The 15,576-nt window shown below is 46.6% G+C and overlaps 1 protein-coding gene across 1 annotated transcript in view; it reads left to right on the top strand.

Moving 5' to 3' along the window:
• ATP5PB (ATP synthase peripheral stalk-membrane subunit b) overlaps window positions 1-15,319 on the top strand; it is a 96,799-nt gene extending 81,480 nt beyond the window's left edge. The window contains exon 7 of the mRNA XM_078644481.1: window positions 15,153-15,319. Within this exon, the coding sequence (XP_078500607.1) occupies window positions 15,153-15,224 (72 nt within the window). The 3' untranslated portion in view covers window positions 15,225-15,319. The remainder of the gene's footprint in view (window positions 1-15,152) is intronic.
• The last annotated feature ends 257 nt before the right edge of the window (window positions 15,320-15,576 follow it).

Below are 15,576 nucleotides of genomic sequence, written 5' to 3'. Positions count from 1 at the left end.
GTATAGTCATAATCTAGTGAATAGTCCCGCCCATGTGCGTGGACCCCGGAGCAATCAAAAATAATCTCTTAAGGTGTCGAAAAAAGCAGAACTGCACAGACACTTAAGAGAGAATTAAAGACCGATAATGCAGCCTATATCCACAGGCTACACTGTCCAGTACCTTAACTAGAAATTCCACCAAAAATCCACAAACAGCAAAGCCTGTCCAGATTTTCCTTGCTTTAACAGCAAAAACCCTCTGGAATGATAGAGAGGAAGACATGGACAGACAAGCCCCATAGGCTGCCATTATCTGGCTCAGAACAGGATACTGTGACTTTAAGAGAACTTTCCAGAACTTAACAGTATCCCAGAATGCACTGCAGGTCCCTTTTACTTTCAGTTCTTTTTTCCGGCTCCTGCAAGCAGGACCCTGGAGCATTGAGCTCTCCCTTTTCAAGGGTTTATTGGTGATGTTTTTCACTTTTTCAAAGTTATTTGAGTGCTTTTCTTGAAGTACTTTGCTGTTTCTTCCTGTTTGTCTTTGGGTGCACTCTTAATTGTCAAATATGCCTGCATTATTCGACAAATGCCCTGAGTGCTCCAGGAAGAAGGCAAAGTCTGACCCACACGAGGTGTGTATCATCTGCCTTCCTACATCCCATGTCCCAGAGGAGTGTGACATCTGCCAGGGTTTCTCTAGCAGGACCCTGAGGGATAGGATGAAGATCAGGCTTCAGGGCCTTTAAGACGGAAGGCACAAGGTGGGTCTGGAGGGGCTTCATCTGCCCATGCTGAGGCCTTTGGGGGGCTCCCCAGGGGCAGGAAGACCAGCAAACGTCCCCCTTCTCCGTCGGCGTCGATTGCACCGACCACGACATCGAGAGGGATGACTGCAGTCTGTTCCCTGTCCCCCCTGGGCTCTGGGTCGAGGCGACGTCTAAGTTCGGCGTCCAGGGACCTGAACAGGCCGCCGTCTAAGTCTCCAGTGACGATTTCGTCGTCGTCGAGTATTCGACGTCGAGATGCCCGGCGTCGGCGAAGAGGAGAAGGTCGTCGTCGAGGGGATCCTTGATGTCGAGGAGAAGATCGCCGTTGAGGCGTAGACGGTCGCCGTCGAGGCGTAGACTGTCGCCGTTGAGGCGTAGACTGTCGCCGTCGAGGCGAAGAAGGTCGCCGTCGAGGGGCCAACGCTCGCCGTCTGGTCGCCGTTCTTCGACGCCGGGAAGGCGCGGAAGGAGTTCTGGCACCAGGAGTCAGTCTGGCAGGCGTCAAGTGCCTATGGAAGACTCTCCAAAGTCCCAGCCTAGTAAGGAGGGCGGTTCACCGGGCTTGGTGTACTCTGTTGTGGATACCCCTGCTAGGCCGAAGATAGTTCTCCTCCTCCGTTACCGAGAGGACTTCCTCCGCGGGCTCCCACTCCGCCTCCTCCGCAGCCTTAACCGCAACCCCAATTGCCGGCTGACAAGCCTCCTCCAATTCCTCCGAGGAACGGTTCGTTGTCACGATTTCCGACTCCTCCTAAGGGCACCCCTCAGCCGAGGGCTCCATTAAAGCCAAAGTCTCCCGTCCCGGTGGAACCGGCACGGCGACTGAAGCCAAGGAAGTCGTGATCCCGCTCCGGACGGAGAGGGAGGTCGCACAGTCGTCACAGATCCTCTACGAGGTCAAGACTGCGCCACAGGAGGCGTGGATCACAGTCCCACACGGACTCTTCCAGAACCAGGTCCTTCTCCTCGACCTTGTCAGACTCCCCGGGGATGAGGGTGTCTCCCGTGAATGACATCAGCACGTTCCAGGATGTTTTCTTGAGGGGTGCAGCGAAATTGGGAATCACGGTGACGGCTCCAACACCTACGACATCCGTGATTTTTGAGACACTTCACAACAAGCATTTGTCTCGCCCTCTACTACCGCTCGTGCCAGGATTGGTAGAGCCAGCGGAGGAGCTGTTCCTTACGCCTGCAACGACGAAAGCCACTCCGTCCCGTCTTCTTAAGAAGTACAGGGCTCCGGATTCCGGCCTGGCTTTTCTGAGGATTGACCCTGTTCCGGGCTCCGTTATAGTGACGGCGGCCAGAAAAAAAACACGCTACCTCTCCGTCTTCTACCGTGCCTCCGGATAAGGAGAGCCGATGGATCGACTCAAATGGCAGGAAGGCCTGTGGGACGGCCTCTACGTCCATGAAGGCCGCTAACTATACGGCTCTGCTAGGGCGTTATGATCGTGCCCTTTGGGAATCCCTCCAGCAGTTCGCGGAACTCCTGCCACGAGATAGGAGGGAGGATTTCCTGGAGATCCAGAAGGAAGGGATGCTGGTCTCGAACCAGGTCATCAGCGCGGCCGCTGGTGGCTCTCTTTTGGCGGCCCATGGGTATTGTCATGGGATCAACCAGCGACGCCATACCTGACTCAGGCTCACATCACTCAAGCCGGAGGCCCAGCAGCGAGTGGCTAATCTGCCCTTCTCGGGGGAGACCCTGTTCGGGAAACATGCAGATGAGATGGCCCGCATGAAGGCGGAGGCCAAGACTGACGGCTGTGGGCTTGGAGCAGCCCAAAGAAAAGAGAGCCTACTGACCGTTCCAGAGACGGTTTGGGGTGCAGGGCAGAGGGCGAGGACAGGCTTCGGGACAGCAGCAGCAACAGCAGCAGTTCCGGAGGCCCTTCCAGAAGCGCCAGAAGGGTAGAGGAGGTCAGCAGTCCTTTACAGCGAACAAGGGCGCGGCCGGGTCTCGACCCTGAGCTGTTACTTCCCCTACATCCGTTACCCGCTCCGGTGGGGGGAAGCGTTCGATTTTTTTTCTGGCAGAGTGGAGAAAAATTACTCCGGACAAGTGGGTGCTGAATATTGTTTGCAATGGATACAGTCTTCGGTTCACCAGCCCGCCTCCATCAATTCCTCCGGTCAGCTCACAGTTTCAGCTGGGCGAGCTCCAGGCGGAGGCCGATATCCTGTTAAGGAAAAGGGCGATAAAAGACTTACCTATGTCTCAAAGAGGAAGAGGTCTGTACTCCTGGTCCGCAAAAAGGACAAGAACGAGTTCAGGCCCATTCTGGATTTGCGACAAGCAAACAAATGGATTCGCAGAGAGAAGCTCTGCATGCTGTCGCATCAGGTTTATCCTCAGCTGCAACGGGGAGACTGGCTGTGTGCCATTGATCTACAGGATGCATACTTCCATGTGCAAATTGCACACAAACACAGGAAGTTCCTGCGATTCCAAGTCCGCGCCAATCATTATCAGTACACAGTACTGCCATTCGGACTGAAGTCTGCGCCCAGAACATTCTCGAAGTGCATGGCAGTGGTAGCCGCACACCTAAGGAAGAACAAGGTGTTTGTCTACCCGTACCTGGACGATTGGTTGATCAAGGCCTCCTCCTTCTCGGAAGCTCAAGCGCACTTCCAGAAGACGTGCGTTCTCTTGAACAAGCTGGGGTTGCACATCAACATGTCCAAGTCTGTCCTGACTCCGGTCCAGTGCATCCAGTACTTGGGAGCCTCCATCAATACGCTATCAGCAAGCGTGTCTCCTTCGGAGGAGTGACGATTATCACTCTTTCGGAAGGCTCAGGCTTTTATGACCACTCCATCTACAACAGTGAGGACGGTGTCTTCTCTACTGGGATTGAAGGCCTCTTGTATCTTCCTCACTCCACACGCTCGGCTGCACATGAGACCATTGCAGGTGTGCTTGGAGGATCAGTGGGATCAGAGGAAAGGGTCTTGGGACGACAGGCTAAGACTGTCTCTGCATGCTCTTCAGTCTCTGAAGTGGTGGTTTTCGGCGGAGAATATCCTGAGAGGCGTTCCCTTCCACAAGGACATTCCCACACAGACTATCGTGACTGGTGCGTCTCTCCATGGCAGGGGGGCGCACTCCGGAGACTTACAAATTCAAGGGACGTGGTCCCAGACGGAGTCCACGTACCACATCAATTTCCTGGGACTCAGAGGTGTTCACTTGGCGCTGAAGGCCTTTCTTCCGTCCTTCCAGACCAACTCTCTGCTTGTGCAAACGGACAATACGACCACGATGTATTACCTCAACAAGAAGGGGGGCTCGAGATCGCGCACCCTGTCGCAGGAGGCGCAGGCGATCTGGCACAGGCTTCTGGCCAGAGGACTGACGGTAACGGCTACCCATCTACCAGGTGTGCAGAATGTTCAGGCAGACGCACTGAGCAGACTGATTCAGGAAAATCAGGAATGGGTCATAAACGACGAAGTACTAGGAGAAGTCTTCGCAAGGTGGGGGACTCCAGACGTAGATCTGTTCGCCACTGCCGAAAACAGCAAATGCCGAGACTTCGCCTCCAGGTACTACCAGCCGGGGACGCTGGGGAATGCGTTATGGATCAACTGGTCGAACAGCTTCCTGTACACTTTTCAACCCATTCCCCTTATTCCGACGGTTCTCATCAAGCTGTCCCAGTCCAGGGCACGGGTGATACTGATTGCCCCGTAATGGCCCAGATAGTGGTGGTTCACGGACCTGCTTCACTGGTCTCTCCTTCCTCACATGAAGCTGCCGTGCCGACCGGACCTTCTCACGAAGTTCGGGGGGCAGATGTTGCACCCCAACCTCTCGTCTTTGAGTTTGGCGGCATGGCTCCTGAGATAGTGCAATATGGCCATTTGAATCTCCCAGAAGATTGCATGGACATACTGAAGGAGGCTAAGCGACCTTCCACTAGGGCTTCTTATGCTTACAAGTGGAAGAGGTTTTGCATCTGGTGCAAGTCCAAGAACTATGACCCGACGACATGTGAGGAAAAAGTCATCCTTCCATATCTTCTTCATCTGGAGCAGTCTGGCCTTAATGTCCATTCAATTAAGGTTCATCTGGCTGCATTGACTGCCTACAGGAAATGCCCTTCACAGACTTCCTTCTTTCAGATCCCTGTGATCAAGGATTTTTTGGAAGGCTTGAAGAAAGTGTTCCCTCCTGTCCGGCTTCCTTCACCTTCATGGGAATTGAATGTGGTGCTGTCCAGATTGATGAAGGAGCCTTTTGAACCTATTCATAAGGCTTCGTTGCAGCACCTGTCCTGGAAGGCGGCGTTCCTCGTGGCCATTACATCGGCCCGCAGGGTGAGTGAAATTCAGGCGTTGTTGCCAAGAACCTTATACTGTATTTCATGCTGCTAAGGATGTTATGCGTACTCACCCTAAATTTCTTCCTAAAGTTATATCTGACTTTCATGTTAACCAGACCATAACTTTACCTACGTTTTTTCAGAATCCTTCCTCTCCAGCGGAAAGGTCCCTGCATTCCCTGGATGTCAGGAGGGTGTTGACATTTTATCTGGATAAAACCAAGGATATTCCTAGGTCAGACCAATTGTTTATCAATTATGGATCAGTCAGGACAGGTCTTGCTACCTCTAAACAGTCCATTTCTAGGTGGATTGTGTCCTGTATACAGTTGTGTTACCAAAAAGCTGGTAAGACCTTAGGGGGTAAACCTAAGGCTCATTCCACCAGGGGCAAAGCTGCCACGACTGCTTTGCTCCGTAATGTTCCAATTGCAGAAATCTGCAAGGCGGCCACTTGGAAGTCAGTCCATACCTTTGCTAAGCATTACTGCCTGGACACTGATGCCAGGGCAGACGCTCAGGTTGGGCAGGCTTTTTCTGCAAAATCTGTTTCGCACAGTAGTGGTGTTATTTCTCTTTTCTCCACCGCCGCTTTGGTGTGGGGATGGGCTTGCCATTCTATTCACTAGATTATGACTATACACAGAGATCCCCCTACTACAGAAGGAGTAGTTTCTGTCCTGTAACTCCAGTTCTGTAGTAGGGGTATCTCTGTTATAGTTCTAAGCGCCTGCCCTCCTCCCCGGTGGAGAGCGATATTCATGTAAGGAATGCTACAGGTCTGGCGTGTTACTCCTTCAAAAAGAACTGAAAGTAAAAGGGACCTGCAGTGCATTCTGGGATACTGTGAAGTTCTGGAAAGTTCTCTTAAAGGCACAGTATCCTGTTCTGAGCCACATAATGGCAGCCTATGGGGCTTGTCTGTCCATGTCTTCCTCTCTATCATTCCAGAGGGTTTTTGCTGTTAAAGCAAGAGAAATCTGGACAGGCTTTGCTGTTTGTGGATTTTTGGTGGAATTTTTAGTTGAAGTATTGGACAGTGTAGCCTGTGGATATAGGCTGCATTATCTGTCTTTAATTCTCTCTTAAGTGTCTGTGCAGTTCTGCATTTTTCGACACTTTAAGAGATTATTTTTGATTGCTCCGGGGTCCACGCACATGGGTGGGACTATTCACTAGATTATGACTATAACAGAGATACCCCTACTACAGAACTGGAGTTACAGGACAGAAACTACTCCTTCCGTTGAATTAAGACAACTTTTAATCTCTTCCAAAGAGCTCTACTGTGAACTTAATAGTGCCCTCCCATCTGCCCTTGCAAAGCGCCCTGCCTGCTCAAGTCCCAAGCGTTGCAAAAAGTGAGCTGCCATCTACCCTCCCTTAGTGCCAAGCCTTGCCAAAGTGTCCTACATCTACAATAACCTGTCTGACTGGGGCGGCAACCTCCCAAGTGGGAAGACTTGCCTCCTTTCGCCTCCCGAAAGAAAATCTTTAAGCATCCGATTACTTCTGCTTTGCTAACTACTCCGAAAGAACTTGAAAAGCGAAGGCAAAGAACACCAATTGGAAAGCTGGTTCGCGCAGGCTGGCACAGTAGGGGTGGATTAAGGAAAGGCTGGCTGCACCGCCCTGTGAAGCCTGTCATTGGCTAGGCGCGAGAATGACCAGCCCGGAAAAGATGACACAGCCACACCGGAAGTGATCATCGAGCCACTGCCCAGGCAGGGAGCAAGATTCATCCACCCTGGATGTGAACGCCCCACCTTCACGCGGCCGGCTGCTGTTCAAGTGGTGGTTTACGGAGACAAACGTACAGCGGCCAGTGCTGTTGCCTTGGTGACGGGGTTCTTCGACAGACCGGCCCTGGCCGAGGAAGGGTGACCTGGTAGACGGGCGCCGTCCTCGCCCCCAGCAGCGGCATTCCAGCAACCTGGAGGAGGCACAGTGACAACATAGAAGTAGGCGGTGGAATCCAATGCCCCACAGCCTCTGTGAGGCCCGCGAGAGACCGGTTTTCCCTGGCTATTCATGACACTGCCTCCTCTCAGCCTCGCATCTGTTTTTCGTCCGTATCCCACTACAACCTCACCTATCGTTGATTTTTCTATCGACATATTTGTCTACTACACCTCTGCTGTATGTATATTCTCTGTTTGCAACTTGGTATTGTGTATTAACTGCTAGTTTGTTTTCTCTGTTAAACGCACTCTCACCATCATCTGGTTGTGTGTGTGTGTGGGGGGGCTCTCTGTGTGTGGGTGTGTGTGTGCGCAAATGCAATAGGTCTTGCATTTGCGAGAGATTAAGCTACTGGCGTTGTAAATGACAATGACATTTATCTGTTTTCAAAACCAACCCATAAATAAAAAGTTTGTCATTTACAATGCCAATAGCTCTAACTTTTTCGAAGGCGAGACCTATTGCATTGTAAATGCTTGTTTTTGTTGTTTTTTTTTACTTTCAGCGCGAGGCACGCGCTGGTTCTTTTTTAGATCCATTTCACAGGGAAGCAACTAAGTGAAAAAAGGAAAGGGATGTTGTGAACCGTTTCTTCAAGTCACGGTTTTCAGTAAGTGAGGAGCGAGGCGCGCTCTGGTTTTAAGTTCTTACGTAGCTCAGGCCAAACCAGCGTCATTGCGCTTTACAGGTAAATAAATAATCCAGTAGTACACCAACAGGTTAGAACAGAGCACTGCCAACCATGGAATAAGTATGTAATACACAACGCTATAGTTCCCCAGGTCTCTGCAGCGCTCCTTCACCGGGCCCGGTTAACCTTCTTCCTTCCTGAGGATTTCCCCTGCCAGAGTGCACGTTTCAGCACTATAAAGCGAACAGACTCTCATTGGGAAGACAGGTTTTTCAGCTACATAGTCCGCGTGCTTCGGTGAACGTCTCGGCCTCAGCTCCCCGATTTTTTTTTTATACCATGTTATCTTCATTTAATTTTCTAGGCGCCTGTAATTCATAAACCTTCAAGGCGCTGGAATCCGGATACTTACTTATTTAATGTAGAGCATGAGGTGCGAGGCTGTGGATACAAGCTGCATCACATTGCGACTCCAAGAGGACGCAATAGTCTGCGAAAAAAGAGAAATTCAGGACAAGACCCGATTGACCTGAAGACACGGGGGAGGCAGGAGTGCGGCGCAATGATAAATTCGGCGCGGGCAGGGCACGTGGCCTCTACCAAGAGCCTCACACCCGAAGGCGCCTCCCCCACCCCACAACATATCTGTCTTGGTTTTACAATTGGGGGTGTGTTGTATTTTCTATGTTCAAGCGTATTTTAAAATGTCTGTTTTTGGGGGCGTTGGGGGTCAGGGTGTGATTTAGGGACTTTTGTCCAGGGGTGTAGCTTAGTCAGTGAGATTAGTGACGAAAAAAAGCAGTGGGATGCAGGGTGTTAGGGGTGAGATGACCAAGGTTCGAGATGGAGTGTTGCCATCAGGAATAGGGTCAGTACTGATTTGCACAGTGGCGGCTCCTCCGCTATGCCGGAGGAGCATCGTACCACTGCTTTCAAGCAGTGCGATACGAAAAGTAGAATCATAAAATGATAACTAAGTTATTGTCATTTTTCCAGGAACCATCCTATCCCCCATTCCTTCCTTTATCGGATCCTGTCATCTTCCTGTTTACAGGATATTTTCTGGGGATTTCGGGAAAACCATTAATAATGTAGCTGCAAGAAATGTTGTAGGGATGTTAGTCACTCTGTTTTCACCACACATGAGTGACCATTTGTTCCGCACAGCAGGAGTAATCACTGACTGATGTTTTATAGTTTTTTACGTTATAAATCAATTTGTTGCTATAATAACGCAGATTTTTCAGAGGAGGCATACTTTTGTTATACTGCAACTAAATAAAATGTTTGTATACGGAATGAAGCATCCATCCCCCTTGCAGATTATCTTTCCCGTCTGCAAGTCTGTTTTTTCCATAAATGACCTGCATTAAAGTTTTCAGTTTATATATGCGAAGGTGAGCTCTTGTGTCATCTGGATAACTTGATGGTGGGCTTCACCCATAGTCTTTCCACCAACTTCTGTAACACACGTACTTGAGTGCAATAAAAACAGAAAAACACTAACATTGAAATTGTGGACTAGACCACCAAAACACAGCCTTAAAATCCCAAGGCTATTACATTTCTGCGGCAATAGCTCACTACTTCGGCCATAAATTATATTTACACATTACTAGACGGAAGGTTGGTTATACAGACGAGAGGTGAGGTAAACACACTGCTGTGCATCAGAAGCAGTAGAGCTGTGAAGGAAGACCGTGGTGCAAATTCCGCCATGGCGCGCGCGGGGGGGGGGGGGGGGCGGGCGGTTGTTTGAGCGCAGTGCTGCTATGCTTGTGATGGAACCACGCTGTCACAAGCCACGGGTGGCGTGTGCTCATGGAGGCGTGGTTCCGTCACAGCCCCGCCCACTCATTTATTCGCCCGCACAGGCGGGGAATTAATGCTGCGTGTGTGGAGCAGCTGCAGCATGATGGAACTATGCCGTCATGAGCACACTCCGCCTGTGGCTCATGACAGCGTGGTTCCGTTATAAGCAGGCAAGGAGTTTAAGGTGGACTTGGCGCATCTTTAGCCAGAAAAACAGCACTCAGCAGCAGAGCTGAAGCCACACATGTTCACCATACCAGCAATAGAGAACCCAGCCGCTGTTACCCCCCCCCCCCTCATCTCAATGAAACGGCTGCACCTTAACCTGTCCACAATTCTGGTCATTTAGCCATACTGCGATCCTTACTTCCTGCTAAAGTGGTCTTCAGTTGTCCTTATAATGTGTTTGATTAGAATCCTCATCCTTCCTTTTATCATCAAATAATCTGTCATCAAATCACAAGTGTATTCTGAATCATTCCATTTTTGATCAGAATCTAAGGTTTCTCCTGATTGCATGCTCTCAGTAATGTGAAGAACTGGTGCATCACAGAAGTTGCCTCAAAAGGCTGTCATTGATTAGTCTGTACTGCTATTTTAACTGGTGACAGAAAATAAATAATCAAAATACCTTTTTTATATGCCTTCAGATTTCCCCAATTTTCCTCGACCTGCTGCTAATTTGCCACAAACCACTACATATATGAAAGTAAAGGGCCTATCTCTGTTGTCAGAACGCAACATTTGGACTGCAGGTTCCCATTTTTAGGTCTCGCCTACGCAGCGCACAAGAGCAGAGGTACGGCCTTTAGCCGTACCTCTGCTCATTTTCAAGCACACACTTGTGCTTGTGGCGGCATCCAGCTTGCGGAAGCGAGCTGCGGTGCACCACAAGCACAAGTGCAGTGCTTGAAAATGAGCAGACTGCTCTCCCAAGCGCACATGCACCACTAGCGAGCTCACCTCCTGCTCCTCTCCACTTCCAAACCCCCCTCCCCCACCCCCCCAACCCATCCCCCCCCCCCCTCCTCTCTCACGCGCGGACCACTCGCAGGCTGCAACAGCAATATCTTTCACCACCGCTAAATTTACTTCTGGTACAAAGCACTGTACTCGCCCTTCTAAAAAATTCAGTATAGAGTTTTAAAAATGTAGTAAGTGTCACAATGACTTGGAAATTTACATTTTAAAGGCCATACGGCAGCTGAGCTTCACAATACCAATTTTGCGCAATACAAACACCTGTCTCTGTGAAGAAAACACAGACAGACTACAGGTTAAAAATAATGTGCCGCAGCGATATTTCATTATAAAGAGTAAACCTTTAACAACGGCCATAAAGCAGGCGAAGTGTTACTGCGTGTGCGCACGCACCACTCACAGGCTCACCACCTGCTCCCCCTCTCTCTCATGTGCGGACCACTCGCGGGCTGTGTATTTTCAGCAAAAGCTTCCCAGGACAGTACTTGTGAAAACAACCAAAAAAAAACCAACGGCCATAAAGCAGGCTATGTGTTACTCTTCAAACGTAGTAAACAGTCAGAGTGCCTAATTCTTGCCCATAAGGCCGCAGATACCAGACGGTCACCTAAATCTTCAAAACTACTTTCCGCAACTCCTACTAAAACACATACGTCCAAGTCCTTCCCCTTTCATCCTTCACAGTGTCAGTCATCCCATGTCAAAAGCCCACTCTTAACCTTGCTCTATTTCTCTATCGCTTGCACTCTGTCTCTCGCTCTCTCTTTTTTGTCGCAGGTTGTATTTTAGGGGCGCGTTTAACATAATAACTGCTCATCTTCGAAGCAAACACTTTTCTCCACCGACTCTTTGTGCCCTCCACCTCCGCACTGTTTTGCTATGCGTGAATGGTCATTTTAAAAAACAAACCCCAGCTTTAAGATTTTGGAAAGTATGTGGCTTAACTGTTTGAGCTGCCAAATTTGAAACTGGGCAACTTGGTTTGAGTTTGTGAGTGATCGTAATATCCTGTGCTTTTTGGCAAATACATTCCTTAATCGTCCATGCCTACCCAAAACACGCATTGACATAGCCAATAGGTCTCGCCTTTGGGTCCTTATAAGTATTTAGTTATCCAGCACAATATGCTTGGTGCAACATCAAGTGTTGCATGGCTAAACACTTATTATGTCCCAAAGGCGAGACCTCTTGGCTATGCCAATGCTTGTTCTCCACTTGTATTTGTGGTTTGCTTTTCTAAATCCTTCAAACCAACAATGGAAGAACTAGTTAAGAAGGCAAACCAGACTATTTTTCAGCTTAGCATTCCAACGTATGTCGGAAAGCATTTCCACAACATCAATACAGGTAAACTTGCTGCTGTACTTTTTTTTCTCAAATGTATTATTATTCAAGAATTACAAAAGGCACTAAGAGGACAGAAACAAAAACTAAATCGAGGACCCCTAAACAATCCAGTCAGGGACCGGGGAGAAATTCGCTACAGAAATAAAAAGTCCCTATGAACACCGCGTATAAAATCTTAAACTAACAGTCAAAGATAACCATGCCTTACTATTTATAGAAAACCACAGTGAATTCACAACAGATTAGACAAACAACTTATTTGCTTGTTGATACCAAGGTTTACTTTTAGCATTTTATTAAGTACAATACATGTTAAAAAATTGTTAAACATTAAAAGCAAGTTAAAATCAGGACATGAAAAGCATAAGAAGAACATGAAGCAGAACATAATTCAGGTTACATTAGTCATAAAGAGTAATAAATCAGATCACAATATTCATACAAAGTAGTTGATAACCCAATCGCAATATTCATACAGAGAAGTTTGTCGACGCAGCGTTTCGGTATAGTAAAAATTCTTACACCTTCAGGACAGTTTCTCAATAGGTAAATATTTGTGAAAGTTTTCTTGTTTTAAACTGGGAAGGCAACAATGATGATATGCCCTTCGTTGGATATGTGCTAGAATCAGTTATTCACATCCGAGGATTCTGGTCATGCTTGGATTATAATTATAGTTTCTTTGGTCATCCAGGGGAGCCACCGTTCTTGATTAATCGATTCTGAATAAAATCAATAAAAAAAATTATTATTAAACAGGGTCCTACACCGTCGCAGCCTTGATTATGATGCTACCCATTTTCAGCGGCATTTGGTACTTCTTAATTGTACAATAGGAGTGTGTTTAATACTTAAAAGCAAACCGTAGTACGGATTTCCGGCCTCCCTGCTCCCACTGGCGTGAAAAACGCCAGTGGGAGCAGGGAGGCCGGAAATCCGTACTACGGTTTGCTTTTAAGTATTAAACACACTCCTATTGTACAATTAAGAAGTACCAAATGCCGCTGAAAATGGGTAGCATCATAATCAAGGCTGCGACGGTGTAGGACCCTGTTTAATAATATTTTTTTTTTATTGATTTTATTCAGAATCGATTAATCAAGAACGGTGGCTCCCCTGGATGACCAAAGAAACTATAATTATAATCCAAGCATGACCAGAATCCTCGGATGTGAATAACTGATTCTAGCACATATCCAACGAAGGGCATATCATCATTGTTGCCTTCCCAGTTTAAAACAAGAAAACTTTCACAAATATTTACCTATTGAGAAACTGTCCTGAAGGTGTAAGAATTTTTAATATACCGAAACGCTGCGTCGACAAACTTCTCTGTATGAATATTGCGATTGGGTTATCAACTACTTTGTATGAATATTGTGATCTGATTTATTACTCTTTATGACTAATGTAACCTGAATTACGTTATGCTTTCATGTTCTTCTTATGCTTTTCATGTCCTGATTTTAACTTGCTTTTAATGTTTAACAATTTTTTAACATGTATTGTACTTAATAAAATGCTAAAAGTAAACCTTGGTATCAACAAGCAAATAAGTTGTTTCTCTAATCTGTTGTGACTTCACTGTGGTGCCCTATAAATAGTAAGGCATGGTGATCTTTGACTGTTAGTTTGAGATTGTATACTCTGTGTTCATAGGGACTTTTTATTTCTGTAACTAAGAGGACAGACACACCCCTGTGAATCCTATTGTCAATGTACAGCTTTCACAAATAGTAAAGCATATTTGGCTTAATTACAACTGGAGTAGATTCAAAGCCATTCCAGAGAGCACACAAGTGTCTTGAATAAATACATTAATGCTAATATAAGTAGAAGTAGCAGCAGGGATTTAGTGGTGGCACAGTAGATTTTGTAAGAATCATCGCATGAACCGACTCTAGGCTCTAAGTCTAGTTGAACAAGACTTTTAAGTCCACTGATAAGTGGCTTTTTACCGTTTTTCAAGTTGTAAAGTTTTGTCTGTTTCCAAATTGTTAATTAGTCTTTCAATGGCCTGAGTATTCTACAGATGAACCTTCCAGTAGGTTGGGTTCTGTTTTCCTCTCCCTGAACTGCTGTGAACAATATGGACCCATAACCGCAGTGCCAGGTTAGAATTCTTATCAGCCCTTAATGGGGAGTCCATCCATGTGGGCCCCAATCCCTACAGTAAAACGTATTGGATGGGGCAGCCAAGTATGTCCTTTAACGATATTGAGAACTTTTGAGAACCTCCACCAAATTTGCATGGTGTTCCAATTAAACAATCCTTCTCAAGCTAAACAGCTTGTTGACGAATACATTAATTGAAGTTTATATGTGGTGTAATACCAGTCACACAGTGCCTTGTAATGTGCCACCTTTGTCTTAGAAATTCGCATATGCCTAGAATTCCATTCCTAAGACCGCCCCACTGTGAACTTGAATCAACCGTTCATTGAATTTTTAATATATTTATTTGTGCCCACAGAGTATTAGTTGCAGGTGATAAGCGTAACACTGGAGCCTGAATTTGTTTTCATCTACTCAAATCTAATTTTACCATGGCTTGATGCACCAGTGGATACATGACCCAGAGTTTAACATGTTCTTCTCAAACCTCTCTGACCCCCCAACAACAAAGTCCTATTTATGCAGGGCAAATCATTTTATCACCATCTTCTTAAACCAATCAGAAATGTCCCATACAACATCTACTCTCCTGTGTACAAGGATCCCAATGTCATTGATGCTATGAAGCCGATTGTAGAGTAAATGGGTGTGGGGAAGTAATAGAAAATACACCAGGCCATGTCTAAGTGCATGCAGTCTTAACCCATCCTTTCTGGACTGATTTCATCGGGTCAAATACATATGATCTTGACCGTAAGTTCCCACTGGATATCATTGGGGTCCCCAAGGCAATCCACATATAGCTGCCTTGTCCATACACCAAGTTTATCAGGCTAATTTTCTCGATACTAAGAAATTGTTGACACGCAAGATGATTTTAACCTTGAAAATGAAATCAGTGGTTAAAAATGAACTTAATTCTTTGTATGGTTTTCATAGGCCGAAAGGACCATATTGCCCATTCCTAACAATTCTAATTTAACTTGGAGAGATTCAGTTAAATGTGTAAGTGGAGGACAGGAGTTTTGGTATCACTGTTAAATATGCAGTACAGGACACATACAGGTAGACCGACAATGTATATACTGCTGTGAAATTAACGATTGTGTATCTCAAAAGTCCATCCACGATCAAAGGTGGTTGAATGTACTGGGATATGAAATGCTGAATGATTATCCATGTGTACATTTACAATGTGCTGTGTTTTTTCCATAATAGGAGAAAGAAAGTATTGCAAAGTGTATCTCGGACTTGAAGGCGTTATCCAAGACTGCACAAGCCAGTTTGTAAATGCGAAGATTTTACTACTTCATGTCAGAGCGACTGGACTAGAGCTGTTCGAATACCGTGCCCTGTAATCTAAATAAAGTTGTTTCTTAACTATATCTGTGTGGTTATGATTGTAGCTGGAAAAAAAATGACAAATGTTATTTTATATTGGAGTATGTTGTGTTTTAGAAATATGATGGTGCAGTCCTTGAATTCCAGTGAAAGTAATTCTAGGGGACATACACCTGATTACGGGATTCCAGTAAGGTCTTTTTTCACTTTCTAGTCTGTGAGATGGTTTAAACAAAGAGAAAAAAGTGTGAAAGATGAACACTGCATTTGGGCTAGTTTGAGTAAAATTACAGACAAGAGA

Source organism: Lissotriton helveticus, chromosome 5_1 (genome assembly GCF_964261635.1).
Source record: "Lissotriton helveticus chromosome 5_1, aLisHel1.1, whole genome shotgun sequence".
Lineage (NCBI taxonomy): Eukaryota > Metazoa > Chordata > Amphibia > Caudata > Salamandridae > Lissotriton > Lissotriton helveticus.
Note: the sequence above shows the minus strand (reverse complement) of the source record. Positions and strands in the feature narration are given on the sequence as shown.